Below are 24749 nucleotides of genomic sequence, written 5' to 3' on the forward strand. Positions count from 1 at the left end.
ATTGCCTGATCACTTGATAGTGCTGGTCATCAAAATATCGCATAAGAAACGTTCACATCTTCCATAAACCATATCTTTTAATAATTAAATGCCTCTTTGTCGGCACCAGTGCAAGTTAGATTCATTTCCGCGTTTCTTAGATATAAAGAGTTTCGCATTTTGAACCTGATTAAGGTAGCGATTGAAAGATATAGGAGAATTCTCACAATAACAATCCCTCGTCTTACTTGTTATATCAGATTCCTACAAACCTCTGATTACCGTTGTAGATGAGGAGATCAGGCCGATTTGGCAGGTAGATCTGGGTACAGTCCGGCCTGTAGGGGACGTCATGATTCATGGCCGCGTCGGATTCGGTAAAACTTTTTATTTTTATAAAATGTCAAGCCAATTTATTGTTATTTCGAAAAAGGCGTTCTGCTTAAAATGTTTTAGTATTTTGTGGAACACCTTTAGCGACTAAGTCAATGTCCCGCAAAACATCTAATTAATCATTCCATGGAAATAATGGGCTTATTAAATTCTCAACACAAAATGATAACCAATATCCGTGGACAAACATATCATTTCTGTTCATGTCTTTGCCTTAGATTTCCACGACATGTATGTGTACATCGGAAATACTAACTCCAGTGGTGACCGCCAGGTGTGCTTCAGTCACCCGGAACCTCTCAACAGTCACGTGCTCGTCACCAACTGTCGGCAAGATCTGAGTGGAAGGTAGGTCGAACTAACTGATCAATGACAATTGAACACAGGCGGAAACTCATTTTAAAAACAATTCTACCTGAATTCCGAATGGCTTATCAAAATTACAATATGTTGTTATGTAATAAAGAGACAAAAACACGCATAATTATAGTCCAATTTTAACCTGCGTGAGTTTTACAGGCATAGCAATATTTTACAGCATTTACGGCAATGTTTTGTTTGTTGTTTAGATACGTTACCGTGGAGATGACCTCTAAGGACCGTACCCCGGATGTACGCCTGGTGCTCTGTGAAGTTATCATTACACAGAGGTAGCTATGTACATGGGATCATTCTGTGAGATCTCCGACTTTATAAGAAGCGCCAGAATGGTGTGGAATTAACGGTGTGTCTAAACGGACATCGGAATGGAACGGAATAAGGATATATTTCACTTTCATTGGACCATTCCTTACAACATCCGTTACAGATATATGATAAACATTGGGAATACGGCACAGATTTCATGCCGTTTGTGATAATCATTAGATACTTGACATTTTGAATGTTTTTTTTAAAAACATGACTTCAGAGTGTCTGAATTGTGTAAGAAAATCGGGTGCCATAAAGTGGGGTAAAATGTTGTAGTGATGACTGACTTAATAGACTGGTACTCCAGTCAGGGATTTTTACGGATGTATGCGCTGGACAATCAACTGTTGTAATGTACGTGTAAACATAATGTTTTAGTTCAATCATCGCTTTTGTTGTCTTCTGTTATCTGTTCTTGGACACTCGATAAGCACCCAAGGATTGTATCTCTGAGAGTAGGTGATAATACTACCGAAGTTGTGAAGGGACCATCGTATTTTAATGATGGATGATATCGCATGAAACTTCGATTCCATTGATGTCGACACGACTTAGTCATATTTCCATCCATGATGACGGACATTTCATCACATGAAGTTGAACATTTAGGTTCCATGTTTGTAATACCAGACGTGTTGTATGGTATTGGGTTTGACATTTTTGTCACCCGATAAGGCACGCCATTATCAGTCAATTATGTCATTCGCTCTTTGAGAAATAAAGCTATATTTACACCGATCGTATGTGTTGGTTTGTCAGGTTTTGGATAATTGTGCTATGGTAACCATATGGTTGATAAGCATCCGGAACTCCTCGGGAATAAATGCTTTCGCGAGAATATCTGATTAGTTCAGGATTGTTGCTATGGTGACCATGGCATAAAATGTGACTTAATATATGGAAGAATGGCAACTTGTCCAGAGAAGGTATGAAGTCATATCGGTACAAATAATAATTCAGACATTGCAATAGAAGACATATCACCATCTTAATCTAAGGTGAAAAATGATTAGGTTATGGGCCATGCGAGATACTGCTCTAGTACATTTAATTCACTTCTATGGTGTGATTTTGCTTCATTGAGTAAATATCCTAGTTTAAATAGGATTGATCTTTAACTACATTGTTGAGATTCGTTCAATGATTCACGGCTCGCCCCGAAAAATCATTCATAAACACATAACTTTTTGATATTTCATTTCCATTGTCTGTGTCCATTACAAGAAAAAATAGAAGAGTGGGTTTATCTTTTTCTTCTATTAAAGCTGACGTTGTTTATCACTCACCCTAAAGACTCCAGTAAAACATGAATAGCGATTGGTAACTATAAACTATATACACTATATAATGAGTAGTTTTGTCCTTCTCCACACGATTGGTAACTATAAACTTTATATAATAACTGCGGATTTAAACACTATATAATGTGTAGTTTTGTCCTTGGTATATCTCCACACTATTGGTAACTATAAACTTTATATAATAACTGCGGATTTAAACACTATATAATGAGTAGTTTTGTCCTTGGTATATCTCCACACGATTGGTAACTATAAACTTTATATAATAACTGCGGATTTAAACACTATATAATGGGTAGTTTTGTCCTTGGTATATCTCCACACGATTGGTAACTATAAACTTTATATAATAACTGCGGATTTAAACACTATATAATGAGTAGTTTTGTCCTTCTCCACACGATTGGTAACTATAAACTTTATATAATAACTGCGGATTTAAACACTATATAATGAGTAGTTTTGTCCTTGGTATATCTCCACACTATTGGTAACTATAAACTTTATATAATAACTGCGGATTAAACACTATATAATGGTAGTTTTGTCCTTCTCCACACGATTGGTAACTATAAACTATATAATAACTGCGGATTTAAACACTATATATAATGGTAGTTTTGTCCTTGTATATCTCCACACATTGGTAACTATAAACTTTATATAAAACTGCGGATTTAAACACTATATAATGGTAGTTTTGTCCTTGGTATATCTCCACACGATTGGTAACTATAACTTTATATAACTGCGGATTTAAACACTATATAATGGTAGTTTTGTCCTTGGTATATCTCCACACATTGGTAACTAAACTTTATATATAACTGCGGATTAAACACTATATAATGGTAGTTTGTCCTTGGTATATCTCCACACGATTGGTAACTATAAACTTTATATAATAACTGCGGATTTAAACACTATATAATGGGTAGTTTTGTCCTTGGTATATCTCCACACGATTGGTAACTATAAACTTTATATAATAACTGCGGATTTAAACACTATATATAATGGTAGTTTTGTCCTTGTTATCTCATATGGTAACTATTCGATTTAAACACTATATAATGGTAGTTTTGTCCTTGGTATATCTCCACACTAATGGTAATATAAACTTTAATATACCGATTTAAAACTATATTATAGTTTGCTTGGTATATCTCCACACATTGGTAACTATAAACTTTATATAATAACTGCGGATTTAAACACTATATAATGGGTAGTTTTGTCCTTGGTATATCTCCACACGATTGGTAACTATAAACTTTATATAATAACTGCGGATTTAAACACTATATAATGAGTAGTTTTGTCCTTGGTATATCTCCACACGATTGGTAACTATAAACTTTATATATAACTGCGGATTTAAACACTATATAATGGGTAGTTTTGTCCTTGGTATATCTCCACACATTGGTAACTATAAACTTTATATATAACTGCGGATTTAAACACTATATAATGGGTAGTTTTGTCCTTGGTATATCTCCACACATTGGTAACTATAAACTTTATATAATAACTGCGGATTTAAACACTATATATAATGGGTAGTTTTGTCCTTGGTATATCTCCACACTATTGGTAACTATAAACTTTATATGATAACTGCGGATTTAAACACTATATATAATGTAGTTTTGTCCTTGGTATATCTCCACATATTGGTAACTATAAACTTTATATATAACTACGGATTTAAACACTATATATAATGAGTAGTTTTGTCCTTGGTATATCTCCACACATTGGTAACTATAACTTTTATAAACTCGGATTTAAACACTATATAATGGGTAGTTTGTCTTGTATATTCCACACGATTGGTAACTATAAACTTTATATAATAACTGCGGATTTAAACACTATATAATGGGTAGTTTTGTCCTTGGTATATCTCCACACGATTGGTAACTATAAACTTTATATAATAACTGCGGATTTAAACACTATATAATGGGTAGTTTTGTCCTTGGTATATCTCCACACGATTGGTAACTATAAACTTTATATAATAACTGCGGATTTAAACACTATATAATGGGTAGTTTTGTCCTTGGTATATCTCCACACATTGGTAACTATAAACTTTATATAATAACTGCGGATTTAAACACTATATAATGGGGTAGTTTTGACCTTGGTATATCTCCACATATTGGTAACTATAAACTTTATATAATAACTGCGGATTTAAACACTATATAATGGGTAGTTTTGACCTTGGTATATCTCCACACTATTGGTAACTATAAACTTTATATAATAACTGCGGATTTAAACCTAATATAATAATGGGTAGTTTTGACCTTGGTATATCTCCACACGATTGGTAACTATAAACTTTATATAATAACTGCGGATTTAAACACTATATAATGGGTAGTTTTGACCTTGGTATATCTCCACACTATTGGTAACTATAAACTTTATATAATAACTGCGGATTTAAACACTATATAATGGGTAGTTTTGTCCTTGGTATATCTCCACACTATTGGTAACTATAAACTTTATATAATAACTGCGGATTTAAACACTATATATAATGGGTAGTTTTGTCCTTGGTATATCTCCACACTATTGGTAACTATAAACTTTATATAATAACTGCGGATTTAAACACTATATAATGTGTAGTTTTGTCCTTGGTATATCTCCACACTATTGGTAACTATAAACTTTATATGATAACTACGGATTTAAACACTATAATAACTATATAATGTGTAGTTTTGTCCTTGGTATATCTCCACACGATTGGTAACTATAAACTTTATATGATAACTACGGATTTAAACGCTATATAATGGGTAGTTTTGTCCTTGGTATATCTCCACACGATTGGTAACTATCAACTTTATAATAACTGCGGATTTAAACACTATATAATGGGTAGTTTTGTCCTTGGTATATTTCCACACGATTGGTAACTATAAACTTTATATAATAACTGCGGATTTAAACACTATATAATGGGTAGTTATGTCCTTGGTATATCTCGACTCGATTGGTAACTATCAACTTTATATAATAACTACGGATTTAAACACTATATATAATGAGTAGTTTTGTCCTTGGTATTTCTCCACTCGATTGGTAACTAAAAACTTTATATGATAACTACGGATTTAAACACTATATATAATGGGTAGTTTTGACCTTGGTATATCTCCACACGATTGGTAACTATAAACTTTATATAATAACTGCGGATTTAAACACTATATAATGGGTAGTTTTGTCCTTGGTATATCTCCACACGATTGGTAACTATAAACTTTATATAATAACTGCGGATTTAAACACTATATAATGGGTAGTTTTGACCTTGGTATATCTCCACACTATTGGTAACTATAAACTTTATATATTAACTGCGGATTTAAACGCTATATAATGGGTAGTTTTGTCCTTGGTATATCTCCACACGATTGGTAACTATAAACTTTATATAATAACTGCGGATTTAAACACTATATAATGGGTAGTTTTGACCTTGGTATATCTCCACACTATTGGTAACTATAAACTTTATATAATAACTGCGGATTTAAACACTATATAATGGGTAGTTTTGACCTTGGTATATCTCCACACTATTGGTAACTATAAACTTTATATAATAACTGCGGATTTAAACACTATATAATGGGTAGTTTTGTCCTTGGTATATCTCCACACTATTGGTAACTATAAACTTTATATATTAACTGCGGATTTAAACGCTATATAATGGGTAGTTTTGTCCTTGGTATATCTCCACACGATTGGTAACTATAAACTTTATATAATAACTGCGGATTTAAACACTATATAATCGGTAGTTTTGACTTTGGTATATCTCCACACGATTGGTAACTATAAACTTTATATAATAACTGCGGATTTAAACACTATATAATGGGTAGTTTTGTCCTTCTCCACACGATTGGTAACTATAAACTTTATATAATAACTGCGGATTTAAACACTATATAATGGGTAGTTTTGTCCTTGGTATATCTCCACACGATTGGTAACTATAAACTTTATATGATAACTACGGATTTAAACACTATATAATGGGTAGTTTTGTCCTTGGTATATCTCCACACGATTGGTAACTATAAACTTTATATAATAACTGCGGATTTAAACACTATATAATGGGTAGTTTTGTCCTTGGTATATTTCCACACGATTGGTAACTATAAACTTTATATAATAACTGCGGATTTAAACACTATATAATGGGTAGTTTTGTCCTTGGTATATCTCCACACGATTGGTAACTATAAACTTTTTATAATAACTGCGGATTTAAACACTATATAATGGGTAGTTTTGTCCTTGGTATATTTCCACACGATTGGTAACTATAAACTTTATATAATAACTGCGGATTTAAACACTATATAATGAGTAGTTTTGTCCTTGGTATATCTCCCCACGATTGAAAAAAAATATTTAAGTTTTTAAACCAAATCTTCAATTTCCCGTGAATATGTGATGATACTTCCACCTTCCTTATAGAAGAGCTCATCATTTAAATGTGGGTTACTGCTTATAGAAGAGCTCATCATTTAAATGTGGGTTCCTGCTTATAGAAGAGCTCATCATTTAAATGTGGGTTCCTGCTTATAGAAGAGCTCATCATTTAAATGTGGGTTCCTGCAGAGCTCATCATTTAAATGTGGGTTCCTGCAGAGCTCATCATTTAAATGTGGGTTCCTGCAGAGCTCATCATTTAAATGTGGGTTCCTGCAGAGCTCATCATTTAAATGTGGGTTCCTGCAGAGCTCATCATTTAAATGTGGGTTCCTGCAGAGCTCATCATTTAAATGTGGGTTCCTGCAGAGCTCATCATTTAAATGTGGGTTCCTGCTTATTTGAGCTAATCTTTCACTATCCGCAAACATGCGTTTTTGAAATTTATTTTCCTTTTTTTAACATCAATTGTAAGCTACGATCTTTGAGAAACTTGCAGTAGGAGTAAGTAAATTTTCAACTTATTTTAGACTTTAAATAATTCAGAAATAATCATTTGGTATTGACACAAACCTCATACCCAGCAAATACAGCAAATGAAAATTGAGCGCAATTACGTTGGAAGCCATTTTAATGCACTCCGTCTATATTATATTATACAGTGAATTATCATTCATATTCTAAAGAAATCAACAGAATTATTTCATCTTGAACAATTGTGTACAGTTTTGAGAAAAGGAGCAACGTTACGTTGGCCCGAATATGTTAACAAGGTTAAGTATTATGTACATGTATATAGTTATACTAATGATAAGATAATAAGTCCATCAACACAGGAGGAATATTTAATGAAAAGGCAAAGAATTGTATAGAATACACGCTTCAGATTGAAATTGACAATGGTATAAGATACTTATATTATCAAAATCATTTAAAAAAAGTTAAAATAGTCTGTTTAGCTGTTTTAGAATACAAATCCGTTTCATAAAGATTGTCCACGTGATATTACCTCTCACCACGCAGTTGAAACAATTAACTATATTACTGTTGTTATGACGAACACTTTGCTCACAACATCCGTACTTATGTGACACATGTAGGTAATAGTTTCTCATATATATCACAGTTAATATCATACAATCATTAATGTTGTAATGATACCAGCATAAAACGTCTACCTGTCGTCTGCTCACCGCCGCGGGCGAGTTGGTCTGGAGGCCAAATCGTGACCGGATTTCTCGTCTTTGGTACCCGAGGTCAACATTAGCCAAGGCCGCGTTAGAATTTCACAAATAATCATTTAAGATTTATATCACGGGTTTTCACGTCTATCAATGAATTCTAACACAGCTGTTTGTGACGACTATAAAACTTTTAGAGTTTCCAACTTCAAAATGACTCGTTTCTAGTCAAAGCATTGCGATGTGCGGGTCTAAGGGGTGTTTCCTTCAGTATCTAGATCGTGTAGATTTACTTTGAGATTTGGACTGAGGAGCATGCTGACTAGTGTTAACGGGATAAACGATCTAGTGGGAGATTCCATCAGCGATCCAGTTTCAGGTCAAATACTTCGTGGAGGCGTTATTAAATGAAATGTGTAGTTTAAATTTGCAGACTTGCAAACAAAGGAAGGCACAAACCGAAGAGGATTAGAGGATGGAACTACACACTATGTTATTGATGGCGATGAAACCAAATTGGCACTCGTTGTTTACGTGAATGTAGATGTCATTCCATCTAAAAGATCCATACTTAGGAAAGTACGTGGTGTGATTATTTTCTGTTAGATATCTTAAGCTATGTTCAGACGGATTAGCACGTGCGGTGTGCTGTGCCTTGTGCTGGAGGTGGTGACGTTCGTGTGTGGGGCACTTCCCCTGAGAAGTCTGCCAAAGGTAGCAAATTCTATAGGACAGGATATCCGAGGGGAGTTCAAATCTTTGATGAGGAACTGGGAGTTAGACTTTGTACGACGTTTAGACGGGATCGCCACCGGGAAAATTCCGGAACTGTCACAAGACAGTCTAGGTAAGACGCCATTTGATCGTGTAGTACGCTTTATAGGTAAATCGTGGTACATACAGCACCTGGTAATGTTATGAATGATCTCCTTAAGTGAGGTGCCTCTTGGTATTCATTTCTGACCTCGGTTAATTCTTAAGTCTGTAATGTTCTTATACGTCACAATAGAGTGAACCAATATAAAAACTATCTAAAAGACCGTCCTTATAATTTATAATTCTTTTGGTGTTCTTAGTTTTAAGTTGTAAAGTGTTATAGAAAGTTGATGTCATATAAGGCCAGAAACAGTGATAATAGTTAGAATCCCTCATGAGCTATTTTTTCAGTGTTAGGATCAAACAATTATTGAATTGTAATTTTGACAAACACGTTTACCACTGCGAGGCGTGTATTTAAAGGTAGGTTTCGTCCAACCAAATAAATAATATTTATTCATTTATAAAACCCAATAAACGGAAGAAAAGATGAAAAAAACATATTAAAGATACGTTTTTTTTCCATCTTGCCTTCAGTTTATTGGGTTTTTACGATTTTTTATTTCGTATAATACAGTAATGAATATAAAATCCTTGCTGTTACAGACTTTTATTAATGGACATTTGTTTTCAATTTCGTTTCTCTATAAGAGAAAATCCTACTCGGATGGGACATTTCCATCTACTGAAACCATTTGGTATGCGCTGCCAATAGCTAGACGATATCACTTAGTTGATAAAGAACTTCGCATATTCACTAAACTATTACATCCACAACAAAGTTTTCAATATCATCAAAATGTGTTAGTAGAATGAATGTAGCGTTGCTCGGATTCTAATAGGAGCAACATATAGATTAAGCATTTGACTGGGGTGTTTAATTCTGAAATTTCCAATTGTGTTCCTGACCGAAAACTTCATATCGGAGACAGTAGCATTTCGTCATTTTATTTCGAAGACAAAACTAACACATCTTTTACTCTTTTTCTTTCGCTAGTACGACGCTATTTTTTCGGGCAAGGTTGGAACATTATATGTTTGACCTGGAAGGTAGAAAATATATGTTACACTGGATATATCATTTATAGAATTGTGTAAGATTTACATATTTCGAAATAACGAAATGGTATATATCAGCCACCATACGCCATTTAGTTATTTTGTAATATGCAACTCTTACACAATTCTATGAATGATGTATCAAGTATTACTTATTTTTCTATCTTCTAGGTCAAACATAAAATGTCACAACATTGCCCGAAAAAACAACGTCGTACTAGCGCAAAAAAAGTAAACGTGTGACGCGGAATCTATAGATAAGACGAGAATTTAGCCTTATCTCTAAGAATGCAATAGACTAGATTCCGTATTGGACCGGATTCGGCCGTCCAAGAAAGTCCTACAATGGCGTGTTCAGTGGTCACATTTTTATGTGTGGTGGCGTGCTTTGGTTTGGTCCAACCAAAGGCAACCACTATAGAAAAGAGTAAGTAACCGCGTGAGACCGGCGTGAAAAAAAGTGGCATAGTAGTTTGACTGACTCAACTATAGACCATACAGGCCACAGAGTGCAACTGTCAAGTCTTGTTACATAAATAGCCATAATTGGCATATATTTATTTGGAATATTATTCAGTCTGATATTGAACACAATTTCAGACAATTAATGCGATATTTGTTTACTTTTTGTTTCAAAATGGTTTTATGACAACATATGGTACGTATCCCATTGTAAACTATTATCTCTGTTGTCAGTAGTATGTGGACGTTATGTAACATACAACATATTTTGGTATGTTTATATTTCAATGTTTTATGAAATGTTACTGTGATAAAAGAAGCGTATTTTCTGTTAAGAAAATAACAAATAATTGATATGTTCTGTTGCTACACAGAATGCAAATTGTTATCAATTCACAGGCTAAGGTGACCGAAATTTGACATTAATTCATTCAATATTCAAAATCTGACGATACGCCTTTTGTGTATCTATCAAAACTATATTGGCAATGTGGTTTTATTTTACTGAGAGTCCGTGTGTGGGATATGGCCTGTATTAGACTGCGTGTGGTATACGCGTGCTGTGCATTCTGTTGATGCACAGCTGTCCATGTTTGGTAAGATCACATGACTGATAAAGAAGCATTTTGATGTTTGTACACAAAGTGGAGCCTGAGTCGTGTGTAGTGGTAGATGAGTCAGATTAAGTGCATGTTAATTGTGTTTTACGGGATGGTGATATGACGGGATGGTTTATGACAGATTCTATTTCATTGTATGATCAACAAAGACACCAGTAGAAAGTCCATGATATGATCTTATTTACAACAAAAACACTCCTCATTCTTAAAAAAGTATTGTTGTTTATCAAACGGTGTGTAGGTCAGCACATATATCAGTATGTCTCCAAAAAAGTAGCGGTATGAGTTCTGTACTAAACATCAAAATGAAGAATTAACAAAAACCTTTTATGTAGCAAATTAAATGAAGTCTATTTATATTATGCGCTTTTCTGTTGATAATTTCTATATTCGTTATGGGTAGAGCTGGACATGAGTGCAAGTCCTAAATAGTGACCTGTTAAACTTAGATGACTTTATGACCCTTGTATCGTCGGTTAACCACGTGATCGACCTACACTTTTTAGCGTTTGATAAACAGAACACATTGAAGATAGACGCTTACAGTTCCAGAGAAGTAATATAGCAATTTTGTATCTCGGTCTATTCCGTAGGATCCAGTGTATGCTACGGCGACCTTGGTTGCTATAGTACCGGGGCGCCTTTCTTTAGCCAGTACAGACCTATCAACTTCCTACCTCAGCGCCCAGATGAGATTGACACTCGCTTCTTGTTGTACACACGGGGTAATAGGAACACCGTCCACTACCTCAACCCTAAAGACCACAACAGCATCACCAATTCTCCTTTCTCTGGAGGCAGGCCAACCAAGTTTGTTACGCATGGCTTCTTGGAGAATGGACAAGTTGTTTGGTTACATGTAAGTTACTGATTTACAGAGAACTCAATATGATGTGACAATAATTAATTTTCAAGATGTGCTTATTTATCTAGCTTCTTTGTTTATTTTTCCTTTTCATCAAATCAAGAATTTGTAAAGATGTGGTTAATAATATTCTTTCTTGTTCATAAAACTCAAAATGTGTGCCCCTGATTTTGAAACTCGGTAGTCAGCAATAGTTGCCGTTTTATCACTGCAAGTTAAAAGGAATCAGACTTGTAAAGTCAACTAAATTATTGTGATCACCGATTTCAGCACAACGCACAGTTCATTATTCTTTTAAGCTAAGATTTAGTTCACCGTTGTTTTAACAGGACATAAAGAACGAGTTCCTAAAGGAGGCGGATTACAACGTGATCATTGTAGGATGGGGCGGAGGATCAGGTCTACCCTACACCCAGGCTACCTCTAACACCCGTGTGGTGGGCGCCGAGATCGCCAGGATGATCCGTCTCCTTGAGGTACTAACTAAACAGGTCAAACCGTCAATAAAAACAACGCATCGACCAAAGGAAAAAATTGTCATTATAACCAAATTTTCTTGTTCTGCGTACCAACAGAGGTGATCGCTAAGATAGGTTTATCATTATGGCATGAAATCAACACCACATACCAGTAACGTCGTTTTAAGTATGTAAATTAATTCTAAATTATTTTTCATTTGTAAAAAAGGACATCATATTTTCATTAAAGCAATATGGCGGCGCTCATCCGGCAGACGTTCACGTCATTGGTCACAGTTTAGGAGCTCACGTGGCGGGCTACGCAGGCGCAGGGACTAGGAATCTGGGCAGAATCACGGGTGGGGTGTTCTTCGCACATTGTTATGTAAAGACTTCACTCTAAAAGAATGTAGCTATTGTTCAAGATACAATGACATAGGATCGTTTTATCATTCATGATTCATTGTTTATAATTTCTTGCTATTTCATGAATTGTTCAGTTGGCAGATTTCGCGATTTTTGTGGATTACATTACATTCATGATATAATACACGTAACTAGTATTCCCATTATTTATCTACCTATAGGACTAGATCCTGCTGATCCATATTTTCAATATACTGACCCGGAAGTAAGACTTGATCCCACGGACGCCATGTTCGTTGACGTCATTCATACTGACGGCGAAAGCATCCTTAAACTTGGTAGGTACTATCAATCATGTTTATTATGTTATATTATGGCGTATTGCATTTTAAATGTAAAGAAAAAAGTTTATGTAGAAATTGCAACGCATGTTATCAATGATTTTATTTCAATAAGGAATGGAAAGATAATTTTTTATGTCGGAAATGACATGTGTCAAGAAAACATCGCTGCTAACTTTGAGTATTTTGTGAATATCACTAAATGAAGAACTGAACCATTTGTGTTGTGAAATGATTTTTCCACAAATATTTTATTCGGATTTAAACATTGAAGGTACAACTTTCATTGCAGTTTTTAAGTAGGGTTTAAACTGAAGATGGTTTTCTTTACATCTCAAAGAATGTTCTAATTTTCATTTCAAGGTTATGGTATGAAAGAGCCTTGTGGTCACGTTGACTACTTTCCGAACAGCGGAATGAACCAGCCAGGCTGTAGTAAGGACGTTATAGAGAGCATTCAAATAGACGGCCTGTACAATGGTAACTATACACACACAAAAACGGTGTGTACAATGGTAACTATACACACATAAAAACGGTCTGTACAATGGTAACTATAAATACAAAAAGACGGCCTGTTCAATGGTAACTATACACACATAAAAACGGTCTGTACAATGGTAACTATACACACACAAAAACGGTCTGTACAATGGTAACTATAAATACAAAAAGACGGTCTGTACAATGGTAACTATACACACACAAAAACGGTCTGTACAATGGTAACTATACACACACAAAAACGGTCTGTACAATGGTAACTATAAATACAAAAAGACGGTCTGTACAATGGTAACTATACACACAAAAAAACGGTCTGTACAATGGTAACTATACACACACAAAAACGGTCTGTACAATGGTAACTATACATACAAAAAGACGGTCTGTACAATGGTAACTATACACACAAAAAAACGGTCTGTACAATGGTAACTATACACACACAAAAACGGTCTGTACAATGGTAACTATACATACAAAAAGACGGTCTGTACAATGGTAACTATACCCACAAAAAGACGGTCTGTACAATGGTAACTATACCCACAAAAACGGTCTGTACAATGGTAACTATACATACAAAAAGACGGTCTGTACAATGGTAACTATACCCACAAAAAGACGGTCTGTACAATGGTAACTATACACACAAATAGACGGTCTATACAATGGTAACTATACATACAAAAAGACGGTCTGTACAATGGTAACTATACACACAAATAGACGGTCTGTACAATGGTAACTATACACACAAATAGACGGTCTATACAATGGTAACTATACAATGGTAACTATACACACAAAAAACGGTCTATACAATGGTAACTATACACACAAATAGACGGTCTATACAATGGTAACTATACCCACAAAAAGACGGTCTGTACAATGGTAACTATACACACAAATAGACAGTCTATACAAAGGTAACTATACATACAAAAAGACGGTCTGTACAATGGTCACTATACACACAAATAGACGGTCTGTACAATGGTAACTATACACACAAATAGACGGTCTATACAATGGTAACTATACACACAAATAGACGGTCTATACAATGGTAACTATACACACAAATAGACGGTCTATACAATGGTAACTATACACACAAAAAGACGGTCTATACAATGGTAACTATACACACATATAGACGGTCTGTACAATGGTAACTATCAAATATAGCCAAAGTCATATACAGAGACACATATAGACGGTCTGTACAATGGTATCTATACAATATAGCCAAAGTCATATACAGAGACACAGATAGACGGTCTGTACAATGGTAACTATACAATATAGCCAAAGTCATATACAGAGACACAAATAGACGGTCTGTACAATGGTAACTAAACAATAGCCAGAGACACAAATAGACGGTCTGTACAATGGTAACTATACAATATAGCCAGAGACACAAATAGACGATCTGTACAATGGTAACAATACAATAGCCAGAGACAGAGATAGACGGTCTGTCAATGGTAACTATACAATATAGCCATAGTCATATACAGAGACACAGATAGACGGTCTGTACAATGGTAACTATACAATAGCCAGAGACACAAATAGACGGTCTGTACAATGGTAACTATACAATAGCCAGAGACACAAATAGACGGTCTGTACAATGGTAACTATACAATATAGCCAGAGACACAAATAGACGGTCTGTACAATGGTAACTATACAATAGCCAGAGACACAAATAGACGGTCTGTACAATGGTAACTATACAATATAGCCAGAGACACAAATAGACGGTTTGTACAATGGTAACTATACAATAGCCAGAGACACAGATAGACGGTCTGTACAATGGTAACTATACAATATAGCCAGAGACACAAATAGACGGTCTGTACAATGGTAACTATACAATATAGCCAGAGACACAAATAGACGGTTTGTACAATGGTAACTATACAATAGCCAGAGACACAGATAGACGGTCTGTACAATGGTAACTATACAATATAGCCAGAGACACAGATAGACGGTCTGTACAATGGTAACTATACAATATAGCCAGAGACACAAATAGACGGTCTGTACAATGGTAACTATACAATATAGCCAGAGACACAAATAGACGGTCTGTACAATGGTAACTATACAATAGCCAGAGACACAGATAGACGGTCTGTACAAAGGTAACTATACAATAGCTAGAGACACAAATAGACGGTCTGTACAATGGTAACTATACAATATAGCCAGAGACACAAATAGACGGTCTGTACAATGGTAACTATACAATAACCAGAGACACAAATAGACGGTCTGTACAATGGTAACTATACAATATAGCCAGAGACACAAAAAGACAGTCTGTACAATGGTAACTATACAATAGCCAGAGACACAAATAGACGGTCAGTACAATGGTAACTATACAATAGCCAGAGACACAAATAGAAGGTCAGTACAATGGTAACTATATAATATAGCCAGAGACACAAATAGACGGTCTGTACAATGGTAACTATACAAAAACCAGAGACACAAATAGACGGTCTGTACAATGGTAACTATACAATATAGCCAGAGACACAAATAGACGGTCTGTACAATGGTAACTATACAATATAGCCATAGTCATATACAGAGACACAGATAGACGGTCTGTACAATGGTAACTATACAATAGCCAGAGACAAAAATAGACGGTCTGTACAATGGTAACTATACAATATAGCCATAGTCATATACAGAGACACAGATAGACGGTCTGTACAATGGTAACTATACAATAGCCAGAGACACAAATAGACGGTCTGTACAATGGTAACTATACAATATAGCCAGAGACACAAATAGACGGTCTGTACAATGGTAACTATACAATATAGCCATAGTCATATACAGAGACACAGATAGACGGTCTGTACAATGGTAACTATACAATAGCCAGAGACACAAATAGACGGTCTGTACAATGGTAACTATACAATATAGCCATAGTCATATACAGAGACACAGATAGACGGTCTGTACAATGGTAACTATACAATAGCCAGAGACACAAATAGACGGTCTGTACAATGGTAACTATACAATATAGCCAGAGACACAAATAGACGGTCTGTACAATGGTAACTATACAATAGCCAGAGACACAAATAGACGGTCTGTACAATGGTAACTATACAATACCCAGAGACACAAATAGACGGTCTGTACAATGGTAACTATACAATAGCCAGAGACACAAATAGACGGTCTGTACAATGGTAACTATACAATAGCCAGAGACACAAATAGACGGTCTGTACAATGGTAACTATACAATAGCCAGAGACACAAATAGACGGTCTGTACAATGGTAACTATACAATATAGCCATAGTCATATACAGAGACACAGATAGACGGTCTGTACAATGGTAACTATACAATATAGCCAGAGACACAAATAGACGATCTGTACAATGGTAACTATACAATAGCCAGAGACACAGATAGACGGTCTGTACAATGGTAACTATACAATATAGCCAAAGTCATATACAGAGACACAGATAGACGGTCTGTACAATGGTAACTATACAATATAGCCAAAGTCATATACAGAGACACAGATAGACGGTCTGTACAATGGTAACTATACAATATAGCCATAGTCATATACAGAGACACAAATAGACGGTCTGTACAATGGTAACTAAACAATATAGCCAAAGTCATATACAGAGACACAAATAGACGGTCTTTACAATGGTAACTATACAATATAGCCAGAGACACAAATAGACGGTCTGTACAATGGTAACTATACAATATAGCCAGAGACACAAATAGACGGTCTGTACAATGGTAACTATACAATATAGCCAAAGTCATATACAGAGACACAGATAGACGGTCTGTACAATGGTAACTATACAATATAGCCAGAGACACAAATAGACGGTCTGTACAATGGTAACTATACAATATAGCCAGAGACACAAATAGACGGTCTGTACAATGGTAACTATACAATATAGCCAGAGACACAAATAGACGGTCTGTACAATGGTAACTATACAATAGCCAGAGACACAAATAGACGGTCTGTACAATGGTAACTATACAATATAGCCAGAGACACAAATAGACGGTCTGTACAATGGTAACTATACAATATAGCCAGAGACACAAATAGACGGTCTGTACAATGGTAACTATACAATATAGCCAGAGACACAAATAGACGGTCTGTACAATGGTAACTATACAATATAGCCAGAGACACAAATAGACGGTCTGTACAATGGTAACTATACAATAGCCAGAGACACAAATAGACGGTCTGTACAATGGTAACTATACAATAGCCAGAGACACAAATAGACGGTCTGTACAATGGTAACTATACAATATAGCCAGAGACACAAATAGACGGTCTGTACAATGGTAACTATACAATATAGCCAGAGACACAAATAGACGGTCTGTACAATGGTAACTATACAATATAGCCAGAGACACAAATAGACGGTCTGTACAATGGTAACTATACAATAGCCAGAGACACAAATAGACGGTCTGTACAATGGTAACTATACAATAGCCAGAGACACAAATAGACGGTCTGTACAATGGTAACTATACAATATAGCCAAAGTCATATACAGAGACACAGATAGACGGTCTGTACAATGGTAACTATACAATATAGCCAAAGTCAGATACAGAGACACAAATAGACGGTCTGTACAATGGTAACTAAACAATAGCCAGAGACACAAATAGACGGTCTGTACAATGGTAACTATACAATATAGCCAGAGACACAAATAGACGGTCTGTACAATGGTAACTATACAATATAGCCAGAGACACAAATAGACGGTCTGTACAATGGTAACTATACAATATAGCCAAAGTCATATACAGAGACACAAATAGACGGTCTGTACAATGGTAACTATATAATAGCCAGAGACACAAATAGACGGTCTGTACAATGGTAACTATACAATAGCCAGAGACACAGATAGACGGTCTGTACAATGGTAACTATACAATATAGCCAGAGACACAAATAGACGGTCTGTACAATGGTAACTATACAATATAGCCAGAGAGACAAATAGACGGTCTGTACAATGGTAACTATACAATATAGCCAAAGTCATATACAGAGACACAAATAGACGGTCTGTACAATGGTAACTATACAATATAGCCATAGTCATATACAGAGACACAAATAGACGGTCTGTATAATGGTAACTATACAATAGCCAGAGACACAAATAGACGGTCTGTACAATGGTAACTATACAATATAGCCAAAGTCATATACAGAGACACAAATAGACGGTCTGTACAATGGTAACTATATAATAGCCAGAGACACAAATAGACGGTCTGTACAATGGTAACTATACAATAGCCAGAGACACAGATAGACGGTCTGTACAATGGTAACTATACAATATAGCCAGAGACACAAATAGACGGTCTGTACAATGGTAACTATACAATATAGCCAGAGACACAAATAGACGGTCTGTACAATGGTAACTATACAATATAGCCAGAGAGACAAATAGACGGTCTGTACAATGGTAACTATACAATATAGCCATAGTCATATACAGAGACACAAATAGACGGTCTGTACAATGGTAACTATATAATAGCCAGAGACACAAATAGACGGTCTGTACAATGGTAACTATACAATATAGCCAGAGACACAAATAGACGGTCTGTACAATGGTAACTATACAATATAGCCAGAGACACAGATAGACGGTCTGTACAATGGTAACTATACAATATAGCCAGAGACACAGATAGACGGTCTGTACAATGATAACTATACAATAGCCAGAGACACCTACCATTAACAACCAAAGAGTAACAAACAATACGGTCATTGATATCTGTTTTAGTTTTGCAAGTCATGAAGCGTGTTGTCATTTTTGCAGGTTTGACATTTTGAGGCAAATTACACGAGAAATTAATGTCGTATTGGTGTCTGTTTATATCATTCACAGACGTATATTCTATTACGGTAAAAGTATCAGGTAAAAGTGAATATAACTGTCCGTTTCAGGTGGTAAAGAATTTATAGCGTGTAACCACCTGAGGTCCTATAAATATTTCAACGAGTCCATCAACAGCGCATGCCCATGGCAGGGATACAAGTGTGACAGTTACGATAACTTCAAGGTAGAGTTATATTGTAGAGACATCTTCATATTGTACCCGCTTATTTTGTATACACGTGTTAATCGACTGGAAAATATATGAAAATATATTATAAAGGAAAAAAAGTCAAAGAGAAATAAGAGCAAACCTGTCATCAGAAGAAGCGTTCGCTTCAAATTGATTACTCAATGAAAAGGAAAACAAGAGCTGTTGGAGAACAGCAAAGCTCGCCTATTCAGAAGAAGTTGATGTTCAAGTATTTACTATTTAAACATGGAAATATGACAAATTAACAGACTCAAAAATCCCTAAAGGGCCCCAAATTGGTTGTATTATTACGTTCAGTATCCATACACATTAGGAAAATAAAATCATAAACATTTATGATGACTTAAGCTTAAACAATTGATGAAATAGAAACTTGCTCAAAAACTCTAACGTGAAATGGGACGCCAAAGCTGACGCCGACGCCGACGCCGACGCCGACGCCGGGGTGACAACATTAGCTCCACCTATTCTTCGAATAGGCGAGCTAAAAATGTTATCATAAATGTCTTTTTAGCGAGCACAATGTATGCCTTGTTCCGCTGGTGGGTGTGGCTATATGGGTCTCCATGCCGACCGTGTGAAGCCGGCTCGAGGAACCAATCACGTCATGTATTACTTGGAGACCGGAAGTGACGCTCCGTTTTGCAGTTCGTATATACATTTTATCTGATTAGTAAAGTTTCACGTGTGATTTAGTCATGAAATGTTTAGTAAAATATGTGTGGCATTACGGTTATGTTCTGAAACTTGCCAATATGAAAATAAGAATCTATTCTTAACAGATATCATGCTAAACAATTCAAATATAAAAATGCTATACATATACAATTGTAGTTTGAAATCAGAGCCAAATGAACGGGGCCCAGTTTCCATCAACGTTGATTTATTTATAAATAATTCCTTAACTTAAAAGAATTCTATAATAAAACATTACAGAATGAAATAATCGTATGTTAAGGACTTCTTCTTCAGTTAATTTTCAGTCAGGGAATGTACATTATACCAGGCTCTGAATTGTTTTAGACTATGTTGTGATCTATTTGTATTCAAGTAAAGTATATGTTGTAACCTGTTGTATGTTTTGCTCTAGGATACCACTACTCCGTAAGGATGTCGTTCGGTAGCCCCTTTGGAGCTCATACTTGGTCCGGCCATTTGTTCGCAAGTATCCACGGATCAGATGGACGACTACAGAATACCCAGTTGACAACCGAGTAAGATTTTCTGAAGATAACGGCAATTCGAATGTTTTTCTTATTTCCTTTGTCTCATTCAAGTTATTAATGGAGTAAGAATGGCATTTCACTTTAATATCCATGTTTATGAATTCATTTGAGATTATTTCAAGATACCTTACATGCCCGCGGCGGTTGCAGGTTGGTCAGAATGTTCCGACATATCCCCACAATCCCTCCACCTCTGGGTCTCGAGTTCCTATTTCAATAAGACGTTAAAATATCCAAACCAAACCTTTTATGACAATAATGCAATAAGATTACCGAAAACATGAACCATGTTTATATGTATATAGAAATTAATTAAATAAGGTTTTAAAAAGAATTAGTAGTCAAGCATTACGTCAGCACTAAATATAATTACTTTCCATTTTTATGTAGAATGTAGATTTATGAACTTTACTGTTAACTCTTCATAGAAGGGCCGTACAATCTGGCATAATATTCATTAATGATGGAAATTTGATATCTCGGAAACGAATCCTTTGTAAAATTTTGTAAAATTGTACCTTATTGATGGGTATTAAACTTACTTTCATTAGTTTGATGAAATAAAATTAATTGCTTAATTGAAATTTTTTCCAGATTCTATTTAAATCATTCTTTACGAGATTCCACACGTTATTACTCGCTATAATACAACCTAGTCACTCTGTCCCTGTCAGTAGGGAGTAAGAATTGTCTGCTGTCCCAGTTGCATGATAGTAAATGGCGATTAAATTTGGGATTTTATCTTTTCTCATACTTAACTTACTAAAACAAGACAGTCCGGTTTATCTGTCACACAGAAAACAGTCAAACTCGTCATATCCATGTAAAGTGTACCAGTAAATATACTGAACTAATAAAATAACAAAAATTCAAATACTATACCTTTACCCAATTCACTCCAGTATCGAAAAAGGAAATCTTTCCATTTCAGACAGTTTTAGAATAGGAAATATACGTATTTAAGACCTGTTTAGAATATGAACTCTTCCATTTCAGTCCTGTCGAAATTCAGCCAGGGAAGACGTATGGATTTGTTGTGACGTCACCAAACGACCTTGGACGAGTTACAGATGTTGACGTTAAGTGGGAGCACCAGCACAGCATACTGAACCCGTTGTCATGGAACCCATTCAACCTACGTCATCCGTCTGTTTACGTGTCACGCATACAGGTTGTCCACGGTGAATCCAATTCACAGTGAGTACTGATATTTCCGTATTGTACGTTTGATAGAGTTGAGTATGTCTTTCGGAACACCCATTCTCTAATGTGTTTGCTAATCTATTTTAAAGTATATATTTGTTTTCATGTGACATTTTGTGTATATGCAAACTAATTTGAGTGGCCAATTAGTAACCAGAGATTAAAGAATATGTTTCATCCGGAGACCTTTTGTTCTGACTGTTATTCACTGTTAAAACGTTACGTGTGGTAAGACAGAACTGTTGTTGTAACACTAAGTACATTGGACATAAATGTCACCAGAATGTATGCCCCTATGGGATGTTGTCATCCTTCTAAGGAACGAAGTTGGAATAAGGACATGCAATTTAAGTCGATCAGTATCCTCGCTTCCTTTTACACAAATACAGTATCTTAACTATGTGTTCATTTCACACGAGATTCTAAGACTATTTTTATTGTTGTGAGCACCAATACCTGTGGCCTCACAATAGTTTTATTTTACGTGTGTGTCCTACGATATTTATGGCATTGCTGAACAGGACAGTTATGTGACGAGTAACGCCTATATGTACTGATTTACAAAAGCTTCTTTTTTCTCGTCGTGGAAACAGAAATACCATATCGACATTTATTGAGTGGAAGATTACTGCTTGCACTTTTTCTAACCCATTACCAAGAGAATCTAGCTTAAGACAGGTTCAATATTCATAAATTTGTTTTCAATTTTATTTTCAGGTTCAACCTATGTGGTGCCACGTCAAATACACACATTGAGACTCAGGGAACGATGAACTTCGCAAGATCTTGTTAACTTTCCTGTCACCTTCATGAATATCAAATCCAATGAAATCAACGAAATATCAAATAAAGAACTTCACCAAAATATTTTGCTTTCTACATTGTAACCACTTTACTTAACAGTGTAATTGTTTTACGTTTTATATTGATAACAGAACTTTCTGTCCATAGTTCCCAAAGAAAGCTTCTATCGATTTCACATCCTTTTAATGATGGCGCTTAGTACATGCTTTAAACTTGTTTGAACTTAGATTTTTTTACTTTCAACAGAAATATGGAAGAAACAATTGATTATTTTACTTTCAACTTAAGTATGAAAGAAACGATTATCGATGGGTGTACCGACTATCAGGAGTATTTCGACACGGATGTAGAACAAGCCCGAACCACAATACTCGGGTGAAGAAATCTCTGTCAACTCTACACTCCCGTGTGACACTCGGGTGAATATATCTCTGTCAACTCTACACTCCCGTGTGACACTCGGGTGAATATATCTCTGTCAACTCTACACTCCCGTGTGACACTCGGTAGAATATATCTCTGTCAACTCTACACTCCCGTGTGACACTCGGTAGAATATATCTCTGTCAACTCTACACTCCCGTGTGACACTCGGGTGAATATATCTCTGTCAACTCTACACTCCCGTGTGACACTCGGTAGAATATATCTCTGTCAACTCTACACTCCCGTGTGACAATATCTCTGTCAACTCTACACTACCGTGTGACACTCGAGTGAATATATCTCTGTCAACTCTACACTCCCGTGTGACACTCGGTAGATTATCTCTGTCAACTCTACACTCCCGTGTGACACTCGGGTGAATATATCTCTGTCAACTCTACACTCCCGTGTGACATTCGGGTGAAGATATCTCTGTCAACTCTACACTCCCGTGTGACACTCGGGTGAATATATCTCTGTCAACTCTACACTCCCGTGTGACACTCGGTAGAATATATCTCTGTCAACTCTACACTCCCGTGTGACACTCGGGTGAATATATCTCTGTCAACTCTACACTCCCGTGTGACACTCGGGTGAATATATCTCTGTCAACTCTGCACTCCCGTGTGACAATATCTCTGTCAACTCTACACTCCCGTGTGACACTCGGTAGATTATCTCTGTCAACTCTACACTCCCGTGTGAAATTATTACAAAGTGTATCATTTATAAATCTTGTTTCGATGTTGTGAAATGAGAATAATTCTTAATGTGGTAATTGTTTCTTTTTATCCTTTGGCTTTAAAATAACTCCACACAAATAATTTCCATAAACAAATACCCATTTGAATATGAATCGTATACTTTACTGTATAGGTGCTAATATTCGTCGGGGTTTTAATTTCGCTAAATGCGAGGATCCATTAAAATTCGCGATCAAAATCCTAGTTTTACATATCATAGCCTATCATAAGAATGACGCTTTCGATGTCTACTGACATAAAGCACGACAATAAAGTTCCAAACAATACATAGCGAAATTGTACACCAGCGAAAGTTAACAAATTTACAGTAGTATAACCTCTGGACCACAGCTTTATCAGATAAATTTCTCATTGGCAATGTAACGTAATTCGCGATTGTCCCAGATCTACATCAAAAGAGTGTGTGGTATATTAAGAAAAGATTGCTTTCTTCTCTGACTGTGATACCTCGAACTACCCTTCCTCCGACAGATCGGATAGCTGCTAGGAACTGACCTCAGGTCAGTGGTTTTTCTCCGGGTACTCCGGCATTCCTACTAAAACTGACACGTCCTTAAATGACATTGGCAGTTAATGGGACCAATCAAATTAACTTAG

At 35.7% G+C, this 24749-nt stretch overlaps 2 protein-coding genes across 5 annotated transcripts in view; both read left to right on the plus strand.

Annotated features, from left to right (window-relative positions):
* LOC138326052 (uncharacterized) overlaps positions 1-1801 on the plus strand; it is a 38966-nt gene extending 37165 nt beyond the window's left edge. For all 4 annotated transcript variants that reach the window (XM_069272168.1, XM_069272165.1, XM_069272167.1 and 1 more), the window contains exons 5-7: positions 270-356; positions 591-720; positions 942-1801. In XM_069272168.1, coding sequence (XP_069128269.1) covers positions 270-356; positions 591-720; positions 942-1026 — 302 coding nt within the window. In that variant the 3' untranslated portion in view covers positions 1027-1801. The remainder of the gene's footprint in view (positions 1-269; positions 357-590; positions 721-941) is intronic.
* An 8389-nt stretch (positions 1802-10190) lies between these two features.
* On the plus strand, positions 10191-23022 carry LOC138326053 (pancreatic triacylglycerol lipase-like). The gene is made up of 11 exons (XM_069272170.1): positions 10191-10328; positions 11577-11842; positions 12178-12324; positions 12557-12665; positions 12894-13010; positions 13377-13493; positions 19584-19699; positions 20241-20373; positions 20817-20940; positions 21949-22149; positions 22873-23022. Exons 1-11 carry the CDS (start codon positions 10247-10249, stop codon positions 22946-22948), a joined length of 1488 nt encoding a protein of 495 aa, XP_069128271.1. The 5' UTR covers positions 10191-10246; the 3' UTR covers positions 22949-23022.
* Positions 23023-24749: the final 1727 nt, after the last annotated feature.

Source organism: Argopecten irradians, chromosome 6 (assembly GCF_041381155.1).
Source record: "Argopecten irradians isolate NY chromosome 6, Ai_NY, whole genome shotgun sequence".
Taxonomy (NCBI): domain Eukaryota; kingdom Metazoa; phylum Mollusca; class Bivalvia; order Pectinida; family Pectinidae; genus Argopecten; species Argopecten irradians.

What these genes read in the sequence shown, in the direction of transcription:
- LOC138326053 (XM_069272170.1), top strand. Translation starts at nt 10,247, where the DNA reads ATGGCGTGTTCAGTGGTCACATTTTTATGTGTGGTGGCGTGCTTTGGT. An exon ending in GACAAGTTGTTTGGTTACAT is followed by an intron (nt 11,843 to 12,177) that starts GTAAGTTACTGA and finishes TTGTTTTAACAG; the next exon opens with GACATAAAGAACGAGTTCCT. An exon ending in GGATGATCCGTCTCCTTGAG is followed by an intron (nt 12,325 to 12,556) that starts GTACTAACTAAA and finishes TTTTCATTAAAG; the next exon opens with CAATATGGCGGCGCTCATCC.